Below are 21,229 nucleotides of genomic sequence, written 5' to 3'. Positions count from 1 at the left end.
AGGAGACCAGTGGTTGATTAAATAAGCATGGTAGAATACTGGATCTTGTTGTTGAATTATTAACAAAGGTCCTTTTGGTAGAAAGTTATTTTTTTCGAATGAACAAAAGGATAGAGGTTGACCATTGGAACTTGCTGTCCAGAATCTTGTTGTACCTCGGTAGTGAACCAGCCCTAGCATTCCATGTCAGTGATAGTGATAGCTTCATAAAGTACAAAAGACCCCTAGGCCAATAGCTTTTGTGGTAGAATTTGATTATTTTAAAGTCCACTTAAAGTCACTCTTAGAAAGTGAAAACTCAAATCCTAAGAATTAAAGGAAAAGGGGGAAAATGTGTAGTTTTTTTTTTTAAAGTCATGTTTGTGTTTTTTCCTCTAGATCATTTTCATGAATTGTATAAAGTAACTCTTCTCCCAAACCAGACTCACTATGTTATTCCAAAAGGTGAATGCCTGCCTTATTTCAGCTTTGCAGAAATAGCCAAAAAGGGGATCGAAGGTGCGTATAGTGACAACCCAATCATTCGACATGCTTCTATCGCCAATAAGTGGAAAACCATCCACCTCCTAATGCACAGTGGAATGAACGCGACCACAATACATTTTAATCTCACACTTCAAGGTAAAAATGATGAGGAGTTCAAAATCCAGATAGTAGTAGACGTTGACACGAGGGAGGAACCCAAACGGAATTCTACGACCCAGAAGGCTCACCAAAGTTTGGTGAGCTCCACAACACTTCTTCCAGAGGCGGAAATCTTGTTTGAGGATATCCCCGAAGAAAAGCGCTTCCCTAAGGTCAAGAGACATGATGTGAACACAACAAGAAGATTTCAAATGGAGGTGGAAATTCCGCAGGTCAATATTTCACTCCTTCCAAAAGAGACCCAGATGAGCCTTAATAACTTGGATTTGCAGCTAGAACGTGGAGACATCACCATGAAAGGATACAACCTGTCCAAGTCAGCCTTGCTGAGGTCCTTTCTGATGAACCCACAAAATGGAAAGTTAACAGTAAATCACCCTCTAACAACAGAGCAAAGACATGGCGGTTTGGAGGCCCCATTGGCAAAACAGGTTCACAAAAGCATCTTACCAAGCAACTTAGGAACATCTGAAAGACTCCAGGGGTCATCGCCTTTTCCAGCAGTAACAATGACAGTGAACAACCATCCCCAGAGCCAGATTCCACCCCTGGAAGCAAGATTCAGGTCAATAACCATGACTCCAAAAGTAGGAGGCAGAAATATGTCAAGAGAAAAGCTCTCATCTCTGACTTTCCCACTGGAAAGCAAGGACGCACAGGAAAAGGTAATCACAGGGAAAGAACAAGAGAAAAAAACTGAGGAAAATGCCAACAGTTACCGTGGTGGCAGTGAAGTCGTACCTGGAAGAAAACTGCAGCAATACACAGACAGTTACCTGGGCTTTTTGCCATGGGAGAAGAAAAAGTATTTCCAAGATCTGCTTGATGTAAGTTACATGCAGCCTTATTCCTTCCCATGCTCAGTAAAAAAAAGTAAGCTTGTTAGTGGTGGTGATAAAGTAATAGCTACCGTTAATCCAGAACTTCCCGGTACCCGCCACCGAACTCAGCGCTTTTCTTACATGCGGCTAAGTTGCTTCAGTCGTGTCCAGCTCTTTGTGAGCCCACGGACAGTAGCCCGCCAGACTCCTCTGTCCATGGGGTTTCTCAGGCAAGAATACTGGAGTGGGTTGCCATTTCCTCCTCCCGGAATCTTCCCAATAATTCTAACAATAAAAATACCTTGTAAGGCTCTCTGCTGTGGTTGTCCCCATTTTGCAGTTTCAGAAGCAGCCTTTGTGTGAGTGAGTAAGAGATCAGCCAGGGGCATACCCTGAGTTCCTAGCAGAACAGCGATGGTATCTTATCTTCACTTGGCATATTATTTCAAAAACCGCTTTTGCATACCTTGTGCAGTCAGATTGCATACTTTTCCAATAACGGAAAGCCTGAGACGCATACAAATTGATTAGCTTTCCCGATGTCACGACAGCAGGTGAGTGTGAGCAGATCCTCAGCGCTCTCCCTCCTGTCCCACAGCCTTCATGGTGCCCGGGGGTCCTGTGTGCATCTCAGGAGCGCCATCCCTCTGCTAACACCCGGGAGCGCAGGATGGTCAGTAGGGTCAGTGCTCTTAGAGACGCAAAGAGCAAGCGGGGAGGCCAGAACTGTGGCCATGTGATAAGGATCCGTTGAAGTGTGAGACCTTTGAAAAGTGGGGAGGAGTCAACAGACTGAGGCAAAAACCTTGTGGTCTAGGCTAGGTCATGAATAGAGCATAGCCTGAGGAGACGTTAGGCTGGAGGAGAGTGGTGGAGGGGATGCAGTTTCATTCCTTTCATTGTCTCCAGGGTGCTTTTTGTCCCCGACAGGGTAGCATTTACTAATGGTTGAGTTAGGGGCTGCAGAGTTCTTGCCTGCGTTGATTTCCTCACCACCACCACAGTCCTTTTTTCTGAATTGCAGAAGCACTATAAATTTGTGGTAAAAATTGAAGCAACGCAGAAAAAAAAAACAAAAAAAGCAGTAAAAAAGAAAAAGGTCTCCTCCTCCTTCCTTCCATAATCTCCTTACTTGAGACAGTCACTATGAATATGTAGCTTGGTGGGTATTCTTCAAGTATTTTGCTATTAGATATATATAGTTTGTTTTGGAACAGTGAAGTTACACATACACCTCTCTGCAGTCACCTTTGATGTGGTAGTATGTGGGCAAACTGCCATTGTTTTTTAACAGCTGTAAGTTGTTTCCAGTGTTTTGCAATTACAGATACCTAATGTTGCAATAAATATTCTCGTACATATATGTCTTACTCTTGGGGAAAGCTTTATTTCTATAGGTAGAATTGCTGGGTTAAAGGGTCTAGTGTGTATAAAACTTAAATATGTCCTTTTATGTTGCACCCCTTCCTCCTTTGACAAGCAGTGTGCAGGCCTGCATGTTTCTCCACAGACTAACCAACAGCAGTTAATATCCCTCTATATTCTCATCAGTTTGAGAAGGAAAAATATTTCATCTTCTGTAAAGTGTGTTCAGGTTCTTTGCCAATATTCTTTGCCCATTCAGTTTCACCTCTTAGTGGTTTTGATAGGGCTCTTTACATTTCATAATATTAACACTGTTATATGGTGAAACCAGTTTTGTATTCTAGCCTGTGTCTCCAAAACTCAAGTCCTTGTTGCTTTGATTTCACCAGTAGAAATAACTTCATATTGAAAACACTCAAATGGACTGTAAATCGATTTTCTAAACGTTGCATTGAAATGGGCTGTGAAATCTCAGGGTCAATGACTAGTCCCTGAAGAAGACCCTGTAAACAGCTGTGGTCTGCGATACTTTGAACTCGGCCAGGTCAGGCCTGGTCTCAGGATGCAGAAGGAGACCTGTTTAGTGCTCGTTTCATTTTCCCCACTCAACAGTGACTAGTTGCTTCCACGCTACATGAAGTAGTACCCCCGTCTCTTGTTAACACAGGGCACTTGTGCGGTAAATGTAACGCTGTGCTGGGCGGGATGCTCCTTGCAGGAAGAAGAGTCACTGAAGACCCAGCTGGCCTACTTTACTGACAGCAGGCACACGGGGAGGCAGCTAAAAGACACATTCGCCGATTCCCTCCGATACGTGAACAAAATTCTAAACAGCAAGTTTGGGTTCACATCTCGGAAAGTCCCTGCACACATGCCTCACATGATCGACCGAATCGTGATGCAGGAACTGCAGGACATGTAAGTCACTCACGTCTGAATGTTCTGCTTGTGCTCAGCCAGGGCGGCTTGAAGTTCACATCCTCGCTCTGCTGCATCTGTGGCTCTGACGCTTGATGACTAGTATTATCTCGGCAGGAGGGAAGTAAGATTCTGATGCCACAAGTGTCGGGTACCACATATATCGTAAGTATCCAGATCTCACCATGTGTTACATTTGGACAGGTTTCCTGAAGAATTTGACAAGACGTCATTTCACAAAGTGCGCCACTCCGAGGACATGCAGTTTGCCTTCTCTTATTTCTATTATCTCATGAGTGCCGTTCAGCCGCTGAACATATCTCAAGTTTTTGATGAAGTTGACACAGACCAATCTGGCATCCTGTCTGACAGAGAAATCCGCACGCTGGCCACCAGAATTCATGACTTGCCTTTAAGTTTGCAGGTACTGTAATCTTATCCCCATCCCCCCTAAATTTTGTGACATTTTAAATGAAACTTTTAAATTTGATACTTTCTTTTCAACTGCATACTTCAGTGTGATGCAAGTACAAATAAATGAGGGTGTTCACAACTAGTCCATTTTTAATGCCAGGATTAAAATCAACTTTGAAGTTTGTGTTTTATAGGATGACTTTTTTTTTTTAAGACTTTAATAAATAGGGATTGCTATGATATTGTGTGGAGGAAAGGCAGACCATAACTGCATATGAGATTCTCGTGACAGGTTCATTCAGGGGCTTCAGATGTGGCTGAATGGAGCCCTCAGCCAGACCTGTAGTGTTGCAGAGTCCCTTCTGCCTTGGCATCCTCTAGTCCCAGGAGTGGGACACTTAGGAATAATGAGCACCAAGAGGATTCCAGCTGTAGGACACCCATCTGGTGACCCCCTCGCTCACCTAGTATCAGTGGGGCCTCCCGGTCCCGTACATTCCACTCTGAGGCAAAGATGAATTGTTTGTATTCTCTCATTCCACTCTTTAAGAATCATACAGTCAAACTCTCTTTGAAGGTAGCACTTATATTTTGGTGACTTTAACGTATTTTTAAAACCACAATCATTACTTGTATGTAGAAGGTTTATCCTTTTATTTTTGCTTTGTTAGGATTTAACTGGTCTGGAACACATGTTAATAAATTGTTCGAAAATGCTTCCTGCTAATATCACTCAGCTAAACAACATCCCGCCAACTCAGGAAGCGTACTATGATCCGAATCTGGTGAGTGATGTGGGTTCATTTATGTAAAACAGAGTCCATCCTTATTGGGTGTCACTGTCATTTCTGTACAACACTTCAAAAACTAGAAGCTGGCTCTATGTTTATAGGTCTCCGGTAGAAATCAGTAGCACCAATAATCTAGAATAATTTATATTTTCATTTGGAATATCTTTTTTTCCTCCCTAATGGATGTTAAGCTAATATTGAGATTAGTTGCTTATATTCTATAAGCAGCCATTTACTAAGGATGGCAGAAGGTAACCTCAGGAGAGTAATCCTGTTAAACATTAACCAAGGAAATAGTCAGGCTTCCCTGATAGCTCAGTTGGTAAAGAATCTGCCTGCAATGCAGGAGACCCTGGTTCGATTCCTGGGTCGGGAAGATCCCCTGGAGAAGAGAAAGGCTACCCACTCCAGTATTCTGGCCTACTCATGAAATTGAACCCCTTCTTTCCTCAAAGCTAAGTTGCTTTGATGATGGCACTTTCTGGATCTTACCAGTAGGGGCAGTAGATGATCTGCACACAAGTGTATTAGAGTGCCACTTGGCTGAAATGGTTGGAAGACTGTTGATTCTAAGATGCATCCCAGTTTCAAAGAAATGATAATGTAAATTTTAAAAAAAGTGCATTTAGAATTGATGGAACAAGATATAATACAGCCATTTATGTGATGCTTAATTTTACTGATACATATATATGTATGTATATACACACACACGCATATACACACACATGGAGAAATGTTTTCAAAATAGGTGGTGGGTTAAATCATAGGTAGTTTTCTTTTAAAATCATATAGTCTTTTGTATCTGGCTTATTTTTTTTTACTGGTGGTTCTTAATATCTTTTTTCACACTAGTATTTTCATATTTTCTGTAATGAATAGATAACTTTCATAATCAAAATAATGTTTTTTCAAACCTAAGTAATTATTCTTTTCTAATCTTGAAATTTTTATTTGGCCACATAGCATGCAGGATCTTAGTTCCCCAACCAGGCATTGAACCTGTGTCCCCTGTGTTGGGAACATGGGAATCTCAGCCACTGCACCACCAGGGAAGTCCAAAGTAACTTGTGTTTTTAAAAACTGACCACCTTGCAAATGTTCAAGCCCTATAATTATCTGGAGACAAGATGTTTGTAAATGAATGTAGAGAAGAGTAATGAATCAGTTACAAGTCTGGTTTCTCAAAGAAGGCCGGCATTCGTTTAGCACTCACTGCACACAGAAGGGATGGTTTTCTCACTCGTGTTCTCAGGGCCCGGGGAAGCCCGCCCATGCGGACACATGTGAGGCGCACCTTCACAGCTGCTGGAACATGCAGACAAACTATACGTACTGCTGGTTGTGTGCTGGTTAGTCCAGCATGTGACACAGGTTGGTGTATAGATATATGTCACTGAAAGCCAGCTCTCTAAAGATTCTTAACTATGAAATCCATAAAACTGAGATAAGGTGTAGGACCTGGTGTCAGCCTAAGGGAGTCTGCTGTAGTGGGGTGAGCAGGCTAGAATCAGCAGCCAGAGTCTGAGACTGGCCCTGGTCGTGGGCTCTTGGGAGGCCTGGCTGATAACAGATCAGCAGCTTGTCTCTGAGGCGCAGCAGCTTCTCCGGGATGTTAGGCCGTACAGTGAAAAGTGCTCTGTAAAACCCAGACTGTTGCACACGTCAGTAGTTCTTTACAAGTGTGTTCTTAAAGATTAAAACGGCACATTTGTAATCATTGTAGGTGTTTTCCCTGCCTCCTGAGAGAACAGAATCACAGTTTAAAAAAAGAAATTAGGTTGTGTAGACTAAAAGACATTCTTTCAAACAGTGATACTTTTTTTTTCTGTTTTCCCCAAATTTGGAATTACTCCCCAACAAAGATAATGTAATCAATTCTGAATCATCTGGATGTCAATGTCCTGGTTTAAAAACACCCTTTATTATGTGTCAAGATAACTGAAGTTCTCTCAAAGATCTGGGTACACCCTTTTCTCAGGAGAGGGACAGGGAGCCATGAGTTCCAGGCTGTCCTGATTTGTCCCTTCTGGTGTCTTCTTGGTGGGCAATCCCAGAGCACTGACCAGAAGAGGAAGGAAGGAGGAAGTGTGCTGGGCTCCTAAACCATGGCCCCTCACCCTCTCCCCCGGACCAGGCCTCTCGTGGTCCTGAGGACAGTGAGATTGTGTTGACAGGTTGCCCTAGAGGCCACTGAAGTCACCCCAGGTCTAGCCTGCTTTGGCACTCACTCCAGACTTGTCTTTTCATCACCTTTTATTTCCGCATCCATCTTTTCACTTTTCTTTCTTTCCTTCTCTATAAACTTTGGCTTCCGAGTAAGACTGTACAATTGCCAATCCCCTGTACTTATATAGAACTTACAGAAGCATATTCTTTTCTAAAGAAGATGATCTATGCAGTTACTCATCTTGCCCTTTTATAGGCATGATGAAAGATTTTAGAGGGATTTTAGCGTATTGGGTTTTTTTTTAAAGAAATAAATACATCTTCATTTATGAGCAGAGTATTTTATTATTTTACCAAATAATCTGGCATAAGGTTTACAATCAGCAAATATCCTTTGAATGCTAAGAATTAAGTAGGGGCTGCTTTGCTCACAGTTACAAGTCAGTCTTGCTGCTGCTGCTAAGTCGCTTCAGTCGTGTCCGACTCTGCGCGACCCCATAGATGGCAGCCCACCAGGCTCCCCCGTCCCTGGGATTCTCCAGGCAAGAACACTGGAGTGGGTTGCCATTTCGTTCTCCAATGCATGAAAGTGAAAAGTGAAAGGGAAGTCGCTCACTTGTGTCCGACTCTTAGCGACCCCATGGACTGCAGCCTATGAGGCTCCTCCGTCTATGGGATTCTCCAGGCAAGAGTACCGGAGTGGGTCGCCGTTTCCTTCTCCAAAGTCAGTCTTGAGGCTCATGCAAATCAGCTGTTTAGAGTACAAGCACTAGTCACAGAGGCAGCGTTAGCAGACATTACTTGAGTGAACTCTTAGCCAGATGTCGGCTTCATTTCTGTAATTACCTGTGGTCACACACAGGATGAAGTATTTTCTAATTAGACTGTAAGAATGATAGCTTAGCCTGTGAGTATTGTTATAGACCAGTCCATTACAGTTGGTTAGAAATTTATTTTCCTTCTGAAAAAATTATAACAACTCATAAGACTATAGTAATATGTGATTAAAACTTTATTTAAAAAATAGACAATTGGTATGTGAGCCATAGTATGCCAATTTGATTTTTTTTTTTAATATTGCATTAAAATACTCATCTTGATTACTGATTCATCTTGGTTCATCTTTTCATGCCCCTTAAAACTTGCACTTGAGATGAATGCTTCCCTTGCCTCACCCCAGGCTGATGTAATGTCTGTATTTTCTCACAGCCACCAGTCACAAAAAGTCTAGTAACCAACTGTAAACCAGTAACTGATAAGATCCACAAAGCATATAAGGACAAAAACAAATACAGGTGAGTACTGTATGCATTTTCTCTTAGTTTAAGAATAATTATGGGTGTGGTATTTTCATAATCTTACCATAGTTTATCTATTAAGCATTCTTTGAACTTTATATGTGATTGTTCTCTTTAAAGTCTTATAAAACTTTCTTATTGAAATTTTGTTTTACACATTCATATACATATTTTCACTCATTATGTTTTGATAATTAGGTTTGAAATCATGGGAGAAGAAGAAATTGCTTTTAAGATGATCCGTACCAATGTTTCTCATGTAGTTGGCCAGTTGGATGATATAAGAAAAAACCCCAGGTACTGTTTTGCTTTGAATTTAGAACATTTTAGGTTCATAGCACAATTGAATAGAATGGACAGAGAATTCCCTTAACTTTGAAAATATCTTTAATGATGCAAGTCAACATGAAATAGAAGGCAGCAGTTCTGGAGAGAATGGCGTGCCTTAGTTCTGTTTGGAGCAGATGGAAACCTCTAATGGTGGTGGTAATGTCTGAATTAAGAGATGGGGGTTAAAAAAAAAGAGAGAGAGATGAGGGTTGTGAATTGGGATCGGCATGGATATTTCTGAGTCCAGCGACATGACTGTTCAGCGAGGCTGAGTTTACTGTGTTGCGGGGGAGGTGAGGCCACATGACTGGGACTCTTAGAAATTTCTATTTTTCTATTTCTGTTATAGTAAAAAAAAAAAATTCTGTTACAGAAAATAGATTTCTATTTTTAGAAATAGGAGCTTCCAGAGAAGTTGTTGTGGTGATTAGACCTGTCTTTGCAATTCAAAGGAAAGTTCAAATTAGCTTCTGAGGAAAAAGGAATGCTACCATAGTTGTGAAAATTAATCTAGCAAACTGCAGCCATTCTTTGGGAATGAATGAAGTGTTCAGCTTTACATAGCCCTGAAAATGTCCAGCCTCGCCTCCAACAGTTGCCCTAGTTTGATAAAATTGGTTAAAATCTACATTCTGAGTTTTGAATTTCAATGGGAAATAGAAGTAGTTTCTCGAGAAAAGAACATTGGTACATGAAGTTGAATGTTTTCATCTGAGTCTTCTAAATGCTTTTGGAAGTTTTCAGTTGCACCTCATTTACATTATGATTTTAATTATACGTGATCAGAAGTGTAAAATTTCCAGGCATTTTAAAGCCAGGGAATTTTTCCTTAAAATTTCATTCTTTTTTTTTGGGGGGGGGGTGCGTATAGAATTTTCAGAAAAATGAAAATGTTTTTTAATACTTACATACTGTATTCATAAAACATTTTATTTCCTACAAAATAACATTTCCCACAAGCTAAGAAAACAATAAGTCATAATAATTAAGAACCACCCCGTGTATGCTCTTCCCTCAGTTGAGAATGCCCTGCTCTCATTTTTTAAAAACTAAGAGCCAATTTGATACTTGCTTTTTGCCCCTCCCCACCCCATCCTGTTAATGTGCTGGCTCAGTCACAGGTTATCTGTAGTAAAACCAAGTGAGAACTTAGTGTTTCTAGTTGTACCCTATTCTTTCATGTCCCGTGCTAGTTTAAAAGTCATTGGGTGAGAAAATTCACAGACATCTTCATGTAACTTAAAGGGTTCGGGTTTTGCTAAGAAGATCCAAGTCAAGACAGGCTTTTCCAGCATTGTCTACTAGGCTCAGATCCCTCCCGTGACCCTGAACAGATGTTATCGTTATTAGCTCTTCCGTTTCACTTTTCCGAGGCTCACTTTAAAGTCTGGCATGGAGGACAGGTTTATCGCGTTAACAGGGAGCCCGGGACAGGCAGCAGCATCTGGGCCCTGCGCCCTCCGTGTCGCTGCGTTCCCAGGTTGGAGGCCGGCCCGCGCCACCGTTGTCATGTCTCTGCAGACACAGCGGCAGAGGACTGTCCCTCCCTCAGCTCCTCACCAGTCTCTGTGAAGGGGGGACTCCCAGTGTCAGAAGCTGACTCTGGGTCGGGTGAGCGTGCCTCCCTTTGAGTCAGTTCACAGGGGGAGAAATACTGAGCAAAGTGCAGGTTCTCTTGGGAAAGAGAGGGAGTGTGTGCTGGGCACCCCACATGGTCTGCTTGGTTACCTGTATCCACATGTTCTCTCTGTCTCATTCCCATGCTTTTCTTCTTTACATTCTCCCAACTGTTGGAAAAATTTTGAAGATACAGAAAGACTGAAAAAAACAGTACAATAAGTTCAGACTCTTAAATTTTTAGTGTTTTGTTATGTCTGTCTGATCTCTCGCTTCATCTCTCTATACAGACAGACAAACACAGGTTTGGTTTTTCTTTTGTTTGCAGGATCATTTGAAAATTAGTTGCAGACAACAATACCCGAATTTACCCTCATTATCATAGCATAGGTCTTCTAAACAAAGTCATTATCGTGTATACCATATGACTGTTCACACATATCCAAAAACCTTAACACCAACTAAATAATACCATCTAATAGATGGTCTATACTCAGATTTCCCAAGTTGCCTCCAAAGGCCCTTTTTAGCTGTTGTTTGTTTTTAGTCTAGGAAACAGTCAGGGCTCCTGCACTGTATCTGGTGGACATAACTCTTTAATATCCTTTAACCAAAAGCATTCCCCAAGTTTAAAGAAGAGATAGGGCCGTGAACTTTCACTCACTCATCACTCGTCTTCAGTAAGAAGCAACTAGTTGATCTGGTTCCATCTGAACACACCCACTCCTTCATTAGCACTTCCCAGTTATTTTAAAGTAAAAGTATCCTTTTTTTTTTGTAAAATTTTCAGTATATATCTGTAAATTAAAAAGATTTTTTGAAAATAACCACAATACCATTATTTATTCCTTAACATGATAACCTCTCTGGCCTCTGTACACAGTTTTCCCCCATTGTTCTTTTATAAGCATTTATGTTTTTAACTTTGTTGGCTTGAAATGGTATCAAGTACATTCACTGCAATTATGTCTATAAGTTCCCCCCTCTCTCTCTCTTTTTTTAATCCATATACACTTTTGCATGTGCATTGGTATAGAGCTGTCTGCCAATGCAGGAGACGCAAGAGACACGGGTTCGATCCCTGGGTCAGGAAGATCCCCTGGATGAAGGCCTGGGCAACCCACTCCAATATTCTTGCATGGAGAATCCCATGGACAAAAGAGCCTGGCAGGCCACAGTCCATAGGGTCACAAAGTCCAACACAAGTGAAACGACTTATAATGCATGCACATGAAGAAATCAGATTATATATTCTGCAGATTACCTGAACCTTGGACATTTCTGATTGTCTCCCAGTTATCTAATGTGTTCCTGTGTCTTCTGTATTTCCTGTTAAGTTGGTGGCAGGATCTGAGGTCTTTATTATACTTGATAAAATTGTAAAAACAAAATTTAAATGTAATTCAAAAGTGGTGTTATCTCTACCGACCATTTTATGTGCCCTCAACTTATTGACTTTTGCCTTGAAGGAACTTGAAACAAGTTGGGAAGCACCACTGTAATCTCCTTTTTGCTGAAACTCATCATGCAGCCTAGTTGGAGACATGTCAATATTAAGAAGTCATCAACCTCATAAAATCTGTAGCTATAAGGAACCATCTCTATCTCAGCTGTCTACATGACTGTTCTTAGTAATGTAACCCTGTCAGTTCAGAGAACTCAGTTGTAGGCACTTGCTAGTTTTTTCCCTGGATGTTAACAGAACACTTCAGTCAGTTAACCCTAAACTGGGCACGTGCCAACCCCAAACAGCAATTAAAATAATTTACTCCTATAGCTAGCTAGAAGGCAGATCCAAAATTATCTATCATCCCTAGTTCTTTTTGTTTTACAGGAGAGAAATACCTAAAGAAAAATTTTACAGACTGTTATTCCCCCAGAGAATCATTATCAGTAAATGCCACAACTTGGGACATAAGTCCATTTAAACATATTCCAAATCCACACTTCTTGTTTTGTTAGGTAAGGATCATCCTCATAAGAACCAATAACAACCCTGGGTCTCTGTTGTCTCCAGGAAGTTTGTCTGTCTGAATGACAACATTGACCACAATCACAAAGATGCCCAGACAGTGAAGGCTGTTCTCAGGGACTTCTACGAATCCATGTTCCCCATCCCATCCCAGTTTGAGCTGCCAAGGGAGTATCGAAACCGCTTCCTTCATATGCATGAGCTGCAGGAATGGTAAGTGTTCATGTTTCATGTACATGTATATTTTTCTTTTTTAGAGTGATGAAGTTTCTTTACTGTGTTATTTTTGCTAATTTCTTTGTAAAAAGACAGGTATAGTTTTTATTGATCTAACTGGTCAAGTATATCTACTGAGCCTTATTCGTCATCATTACCATCTGAGTGGCTTCCCTGTTTCTTAGCCAGCACTGTGCTGGGCAGTGTATTTACTCTTTACAATGAAAAGTGCTGCCCTGATTGCCACAGAGAGATGAGAGTTACAGGAATAGAAGTGACGTGATTTCCTCTCTGAGCTGCTTGTTGATCCTCTTAATGCAGGAAACACAGGAGGAAGAACAGTATAGGGGAGGGTACCATTTTGAATATGTGACTTGGGATAGAGACACCGCCTACCAGACAGCTGAGACTGACTCTGCCTTATGATAAGCATTTATTTAATCTTCATAAAAAATTATTCTTTCCAAATTACAGAGGAGAAACCTGCCATACTTCCCCATGCGCCGCACCACCCCCCCATGCCCCACCTTTATCCTTAACAGCCTCCCACCTAGTCTGATTCCATCCTCAGTGTCTCTTATGTTGCTTGTTTCCTTCCATCCTCGCTGCCCTCATCCAGCCCTCATCCTTTCCTTTGCCTGGACTAACGGGACTGCCTGCCTCTGGTCACCTGCTTGTGACATCCATCCTTCAAATAGCCACCCCGATTCTGACACATGTGTGCACACACACACACGCATTAGAGCACTGTGTCCAACCTACTGCGTGTGGTTTTCCAGAACAGCTGCAGTCCACAGCCACCGCTCTTTCTTGGCTGCGCACCCCCGTGTCCTCCAGGCCAGACTGGACTCAGCTCTGCGGGACCTGGGCTGCCGCTCCGCTCATGCTCCTCCCCTTTCTCAGCCACAGGCTTTCCTGCCCCACTCCAAGGCTTAAATGAAGTGTCACCATCTGTTTGATGCATTCCTCATTTCACTGTTTCTCTGCAAGACTGCTTCTGATAATAGATATTTCTGTCCGCCAGGTGTGGTGGCTGGTTATCTGCACGTCAGCACCTCCCCGGTTCACAGGGGCTTTAGGGGAGGGACCTCTCCTCATCACCTGTGTATCCACAGGAGTGTTTACTGGGTGACTGCATGGATAAATGCGCTGTGCTGTGCTCAGTCGCTCAGTCGTGTCCGATTCTTTGTGACCCCGTGGACTGCAGCCCACCAGGCCCCTCTGTCCACGGGGATTCTCCAGGCAAGAATACTGGAGTGGGCTGCCATGTCCTCCTCCAGGGGACCTTCCCAACCCAGGGATCGAACCCAGGTCTTCCGCACTGCAGGCAGATTCTTTACCGACTGAGCCACCGGGGAAGCCCTAATTCAGTTTGACAGTCACATTGCACACTAACATCAGTTTGAATAGCAGACATGAAGATCTTAGCTCCAAAAACTTCTTTTAGGGTCAAGAAAGGGCAGTTCTAAGCTCAGTACCTATGAGACTTGAGACATGGCCCAAAATTCTGCTTGCAGCTGTGGGCGATGCTTCCACTAACAGCTGAAGTGCAGGCGCTTCCCTTGAGCTCTGTTAGAGGCATTTAACGGTCCCGCAGCGTTGACGGGGGAGGCTAGATGCTCAAGCCACTGTGTGGTGACCAGCCTTGCCAAGCTGGCTGCAACTATTACTGATTCAAATGTTTACTGTAACAGTGAAAAATCTGAACCCACATGGGAAATGCATAATTATGTTAACATTTTAGAATTACCTTCAGACATTGTTTCTGTGTTTCACATTGTTTCTGTGAAGCTAGTATAGTTTGCTAAACTAGTAAACACTACATAGTTAGTTTTACTAGCTAATGATAGTTAAACCCTACACAGAACTACATTTTTGCTTTCTTTTTTCTCTGAACAGGAGGGCATATCGAGACAAATTGAAGTTCTGGACTCATTGTGTGCTAGCAACATTGATTATGTTTACTGTATTCTCATTTTTTGCTGAACAGGTAAGTTTTATCAATTTTATGTGGGTGTCAGTTTCTTGGCATCTAATTTTTTTTTTTTTTTGTTCCAAATGTGATGGGTTTATTTTATTTTACTCTGATGCAAAACCAAAGATGCTACTACCGTACAGAGACCAATACATTACAAGGTCATGAAAAAGTGGTGTGGGACATGCAGGACGTGATGGACAACTGGAGGGTCGGGGCGTCTCCTTTGAACGTGACACTACACCGTCGCTGAGGAACACATTGAAAAAAACACTGCGGAACTGAACTGAAATGTGGCACAAACGTGACAACTTCCGGGCATGCCTTCAAGCACCTCCCTTAGGATGGACTCAGTATCTAAGCTTCAGTGTGGGGAGGAGTACAATTCTTCGGAAGAATAAAAAGTTCACACTCTTGAAATTTCACGGAAGAATTTTAAGGCCAAAACATAGTGGGTTCATTTCTCTTCACCTCCAGGGACAAAGCTGATGCTTTATTCAAAACCACATTAAGCTTCTAGTTCAAATCCCAGACTGACCTTGTGCCCTCCTGCATTGAAGTTCTTTCCATCGATTAGAGCTGACAGGGTCAGTTTCACTCCTGGTCGAAGGGTCTGAGTGTAACCCAGTCCAATCAGGCTGGCATTGTTTACTTTAGCAGAGAGAGAAGTTCTACAGTCCAGCTGGTACTTAGCAGTGATGCCGAAGCGGGTGTTGTTACTGCCGGCTGTCCACGCAAGGTTTATCGACGTTTCAGTCTTCTCATTCATCTTCTGGTAGATTGACCCTCCAAATTCAGTGCCATCATTCACATGAGTGTGCAGCTGGAAGCCTGTGGCCTTGTAACCCAGGGCGAAATTATTCTGTGACAGTTTGGATTTGGCTGTGTCAAAACTCATCTGATAGCCAGCAAGCCAGCCTTCAAAGGCCAACACAGCCCAGCCATAGATGGTTGGTCCTGAAAAATCTATATCAACATTACTGCCAAGACTGAAAAAATCCCGTTTATATGAGGCCTTCAATTTCCCACTCTTCTTTCCTGTGTTCGGTACAAATATGGTATCAAGAGTCAGTTTCAACCCTTCAGCCAGCTTATTCTCCCAAGAGATTTCTGTCCCAAGAGTATTGTCTGCGTTCCACTTCTGGGTGAAGGTCAGCCCATAGTTACAGATCTTGTATTTGGTCTCTAGGTTGCCTGAAGCTTTCCCTGTATCAGTGTAAGCATGACCAGAAGTAGAAAATTCCACTCCACTACATGACTTGGTTCTCAGATCTATTCTGACCATGCCAAATCCATATCCTTTGTTGAAGACATCTTTGGCAGCCTTTCCTAGGTCACAATAAGTCGGTGTGTTACACATATCTCCAACCGGAGGGCCCGTCCGCTCCGCTAGGAGGGGCCTGGCGCTCCGCCGGGGCACCGCTGAAGGTCTTCTTTGGACCAACGTCGTCCGCGCCTGCGCGCCCCGAGCCCCGAACCCATCTAATTTTTTTTTAAAAGAAAATGATATAAATTCATGACAAGAAAATGTTTATTTCTCCTATTGGCTTATAGCTCATATGTCAAATATTTCATAATATTCAGGCAGCAGTCATAATTGCCTTTTTAAAACCTATGTTCTAAACCTATTACCAATATTCTTTGTTCGTGGAGTTCAGTAAATAGAGCTTTTCAGTTTTAGCCTGAGGTCTACATGTCAAACTATTTTAAACCAAAAAAACCACCCAGAATCTGCATCTGATACTAATTTTTTATGGGTCTCCAATTTTGTTTCTTTTAATCTTTCTAAAAGAGACCACAGTGTCTTCACCTGCAGGCCTCCCCCAGTTCACGCACCAGTCCATTCTCTCCCACTTAGGCTTACTCCTTGACTTGCTGGCAGCTCCTCCCCAGGCAGGCAAGCACACACCTCCTTCATGTGACAGTCGGGAAGGAAGAGGGAGATTTGTGAGGTCAAAAGAGGACTAAGAGAAACCACTTCAGGCCACAGCAGACGTGAAATTCTCAGAAAGAAGAAAAAGGATTCAAGGAAAGGGGAATAGTGCAGGCTGACCTGACCTGTGCCGGGCAGGTGAACCCACCTCAGCCTCCTTCCTGGTGATTCTGGAGTGAGGCTTATCTGGCGGTCACGGTGGGATGTTTTCACTGAGTTTACTTACACTGAGGAGGCAGCGGCGGCCTGAAAACCGAGAGCTTTAGAATAAACACTCCCCGGCTTCCTGCTGTGGATGGAAGGAAACTCGGGAAAGAAAGGTCTGGCAGGCCAGCAGTTGCACCTTCGTCCACCTCTCAGGGAATAGAAACGCCGCTCTTGATTGTGTCGCCATTGTTCTTGGCAAGTAAACATCTCAGGAAGCAATCTTACGCTGTGCCTGCTTTTAGAAGCAGAGTCCAGTGAGGAGCCTGTGGGTCAGCTGTGTGTGTGCTGGCTGAAAGGAGGCCGTGGAAGGAACAAGAGGGTCTTTGCTTCCTGTTGTTTATACCAGCAGGAGGAGGGGGAAAGGAAGAATAACTCCTCTATCCTCCCTGGCGCCTTGTTCTTCACCAGCTTGAATCAAATTCCTTACCTTCTGCCATGCTCACAAACAAGCCACGGCTGCCCCTTCCTCTGCCCGGGAATCCAGCTCGTCCAGACCACTGCAGTGCATGCTTGGGTACTGCCCAGCTCTCACCTCAAGATGGAGGTTAGAGATTGAAACTGTAAAGAACACATTTTTCTCATTGAAGCTTTCTTCTAACAGTGGTCAGGTTTTCTATTTCAGATGTATCATGGATAAACTGTTTCTGTTATAAGTATTTATTCCAAGTTCTAATCTACTAAGTCATAGATGAACTTTTGCATTTCAGCCTATTCATAAACTTGAAAATACAGGTAATGGCCAATGATTGTTGATATGGTTACTAAGTACAGGAAAGCAATGGTGATAGAATTCTTAAAAAAAAAAATTAAAATTCTAGCTTACATGTGTAGTTGTTTTCAAACCCAGAGACAGTATCTTAATGGGTGAAGAAGAGTCAGTGTCCTTCAGTGGAAAGACTTGACAGACATCTTGAAAATAAATACATGTGGTAATTGTTATATAAAAGTACGTAGTTTTTATAGGTCTTAAAGAAAAAGAAACTTGGGGAAAAATAATTTGAACCATATAAAAAGCCATTAGTGTTGTTTTGAGGGGAGGAATGATGGAGCCTTGTTTGCCGTCTGTTCTTTATGTATAGGGCTAGGGAAAAGATTAAGCTCATATGACCCTCAGCAAGAAAGTTAAAAGTTTATCAACCTGGAGAATTACAATTTATCTTCTGTCTTTCATCCTTTAGTTAATTGCACTTAAGCGGAAGATATTTCCCAGGCGGAGGATACACAAAGAAGCAAGTCCTGATCGAATCAGGGTATAAAAGAGCTCCATCAGAAATCTACCTCAGCATTCACTGAGCATTTGAAAACTCGGCATCAGAGATGTCTTCATGATGTGATGCTCAGCCTGCTTGGCCTGCAGAAGGGAAAACACCCAGTACAGGACTTGTTTTCTGGCATGAACAAAGCCTACTGACCAGGAACTGCTTAACCCACACGGAGAAGATGTGCGTGTTGAGCGGTCCTGGTTTTACTTCTAAAACATTGGCTCATGGACCTGTCTGTCATCCTTTAAATGAAGTGGCTCACGGATGAGACAGAGGTTGCTCTGGGAACTGAGCAGCTAGCTAAAATGAGACACCAAGGCACCTGAGTGCTGTTGCTAGGAGTCCCCTGTCTTTTGCATTCCAAAGCTTTTTGCTGTGGTTTTACCTTTTGTGGGGGAGGGGGTGTTTCTTTTTTTCCATTTCTCATTTTTAAAGTAGCTACTAAGTTAACTAAGTTATTCTTCCTTTCAAAAACAATGAATTAGGATGTGTAACATGTTTTTATAGATATTATTTAAATAATGCAGCAGCAACATATCCTATTGACAATATCTAAATTATAAATTTTATTAACACCGAAGACTATGTGATCTTAACCTACTTACCATGAACTCAATGACAGACATCTAATATTTGTGCTTGTTTTCTTCAGCCCCTAAGAATACTGTGATTTTATGTGGAGACCTGATTACAAAGGGCTAGAGTTAAGTAGCAGAGCTACTTGCTAGATGTAATTATGTTTTGAAGATGTACATATTCAAAAAGAAGTGCCTCATTTTAGAAATGAGTAGTGCTGATGGTACTGGCACATAACAGTGGTGTCTTTTTTAAAATACTCATCAGTATATTCCAGTAGCTGACTCTCAATCAGCTTCATGTAATGCAGGGTCAGGAAACTTTTTCTTTAAAATGCCACAGAAAAAATATTTGCCGGCCACATGGGTCTGTGTTGCATATTCTTTGTTTCATTTAGCTTTTGTTTTAATAATCTTTTTAAAATGTCAAAACCATGTCTAACTTGCAGCTGTACAAAAATAGGCCATAGGCCATGATACAGAATTAGTATTCTTATGTGTAAAGTAAGCCTTGACAGTCAGCTGTGTTTTATGTCGTTGTACTGTGGATTTATGAAGACCAGATTCCATGGGTCCTTTTTGAACTCTTGACAGGTATTTTAGATCATGATCTTAACAGTATTCTTTCAAAATGGCATACACATTTTGTAAAAAGAACGTGTAAATAACTTGTGTTTGTGCTGTAAGAGTTACGTATTTCAAAAACTGAAGTCTCATAAAACTTAAATTTTATCTGATGTTTTAGCTTTCGATCTTTGAAGAGTGAGTTTGTTATCTAGATTCAGCAATCATCTGAGTGCTTATATGGCACGTCAGGGGCTTCCCAGGTGGCTCAGTGGTAAAGAATCCGCTTGCAATGCAGGAGACGCAGGTTTGATTCCTGGATGGGAAAGAACCCCTGGAGAAGAAAATGGCAACTCACTCCAGTATTCTTGCCTGGAAAATCACAGGGTCAGAGGAGCCTGGTGGGCTGTAGTCCATCAGGTTAGAAAAGTGCTGGACATGACTTAGCGACTAAACATTAAGTGAAAGTTAAGTTTCCACAACTGAAATTAAGTGGAAAATAGTGTAAGGACAGGTTGGTAGTGTTACTACCTGGAGAATGTCATTATATGGGGGAAAATAAGTTCTAAATAGGATTTATGTGGTAAAAATTTAGGGGTTATCTGGGTATCATTCTTAAAGTGAAGAATTCTAGAAAAGTTCAAGAAATGAACACTTGGGTGTGATGGAGATTTCTGGTTAGGTGAACATAATCCACACTTTATTTATTTGGAGCTTAATAGATAATGAGATGGATACAGAATTGCAATAAGAATCATTTATCTAATGATTCAGTAGAATCAGTAGAACAAAGGAACCTCAGAAGTGATGGGCATTCACGTGTCTTCAAGAATTTTAACAAGAAAGGAAAACCATAGGGCAGTTTACCTCATAAGAATTCCAAGTGAAACATTAGTAAATGCAGGTTGGCCAACACTTGAAAATCTGTGTAATTCACATCAGTAGGACCAAAAAAGGAAACTGCATGATAACCTTTTTTTAAAGAAAGCAAAGTAAAGCAATTATCCTCCAATTAAAAATAAATTTAAAAAAAAGTCAAGCATGGTCCATTGAGACTAAGAAATAATTGAGAGTCTAGGATAATACTTCCCCATTTATCAATAGTTTTCAACATTTTTGTCAATTTGTTTGCTCTACTATTTTTCTTCATTGGTATATTTTAAAGTAAATCCTAGACTTCCTAGAGACAAGAAGACGGGGAGGTGAAGGGCTTCTTATCAGTCTAACTGCTCCTCTTTCCCGTTTGCCTTGATAAAAACTCTGCTGACTGGACACGTTTTATGTGCTAAATGCACACATCTAACAAGTTGCCTAAGGAAAAGAGTGGTACAGAAGACATGCCCTGAAGAGCCGTGGCTCGGCTCCGCCCATCCCTGCCCCTCTACATGCCAGCATTTCTCCCCACGGTGGGGAAGTAGCACTTCCCGGCCCCCATCTCCCCAAGAGGCAGGAAGCTTCCTCTCTGACTCAGGTGCTGAAAACCCTGGTGGAGATGAGTTACTGCGACTGGCTTACTCTAGGTTCTGTCCACACATCTGTGGCCAGAATGTGCAGACTTTTACCCAAAGGAGGGGAGGGGTGTTGGGCTAATGAAAACACACCACTCAAGCTTCATGGGACAGAGGTTGGGTACATGTGGACAACCAGGTTTCTAGATTATTGAGTCAAGTTGAAGGCAAGCTGCCATATTTGAAAGCAAGAATACAGTGGACCTTATAATTTTTTCATTATTGAAAGGAATCAAAGAAATTTATGGAAAGCATCAATACAGAATACAGTAGCTGTCGTGTAATAAGTGATCCAGAATGGTTCACAATTAGTCTCAAGTTCTTGATCTTCTTGCTGCCTTTTTCCCCACCTGCCCTGGCCACACACATCTCATTTTCCAAAACATGTTGTGCACTTCTATGCCTCTGTTCCCTTACAGATGCTTTCCTTAACTGTTAAACTCCTTGTACCTCCAGGTTCCATCACCAATAGCTGATCTACTAAGAAATTTTCTGTAAGACTAGCTATGAGTATGACTAAAGGCATAAGGGATATAATGTTGAGGCTTTCAAATGACCTTGACAAGATTCTACAGCCCCACTGACTAAATAATAGGGAGGGGGATCAAGACGGAGTAAGAAGATGTAGAGCTCACCTCCCCCCACAAAC

At 42.0% G+C, this 21,229-nt stretch overlaps 1 protein-coding gene and 1 pseudogene across 2 annotated transcripts in view; one reads left to right on the top strand and one right to left on the bottom strand.

Moving 5' to 3' along the window:
• GNPTAB (N-acetylglucosamine-1-phosphate transferase subunits alpha and beta) overlaps nt 1-19,240 on the top strand; it is a 79,882-nt gene extending 60,642 nt beyond the window's left edge. For both annotated transcript variants that reach the window (XM_065937764.1, XM_065937773.1), the window contains 9 exons: nt 379-1,472; nt 3,550-3,749; nt 3,954-4,173; nt 4,835-4,948; nt 8,333-8,418; nt 8,620-8,718; nt 12,386-12,553; nt 14,456-14,546; nt 17,850-19,240. In XM_065937764.1, the coding sequence (XP_065793836.1) occupies nt 379-1,472; nt 3,550-3,749; nt 3,954-4,173; nt 4,835-4,948; nt 8,333-8,418; nt 8,620-8,718; nt 12,386-12,553; nt 14,456-14,546; nt 17,850-17,927 (2,150 nt within the window). In that variant the 3' untranslated portion in view covers nt 17,928-19,240. The remainder of the gene's footprint in view (nt 1-378; nt 1,473-3,549; nt 3,750-3,953; nt 4,174-4,834; nt 4,949-8,332; nt 8,419-8,619; nt 8,719-12,385; nt 12,554-14,455; nt 14,547-17,849) is intronic.
• LOC136159155 (voltage-dependent anion-selective channel protein 3 pseudogene) lies at nt 14,946-15,943 on the bottom strand (annotated as a pseudogene).
• Nucleotides 19,241-21,229: the final 1,989 nt, after the last annotated feature.

This window comes from Muntiacus reevesi, chromosome 1 (genome assembly GCF_963930625.1).
Source record: "Muntiacus reevesi chromosome 1, mMunRee1.1, whole genome shotgun sequence".
Taxonomy (NCBI): domain Eukaryota; kingdom Metazoa; phylum Chordata; class Mammalia; order Artiodactyla; family Cervidae; genus Muntiacus; species Muntiacus reevesi.
This window is presented reverse-complemented; position numbering and strand designations above follow the sequence as displayed.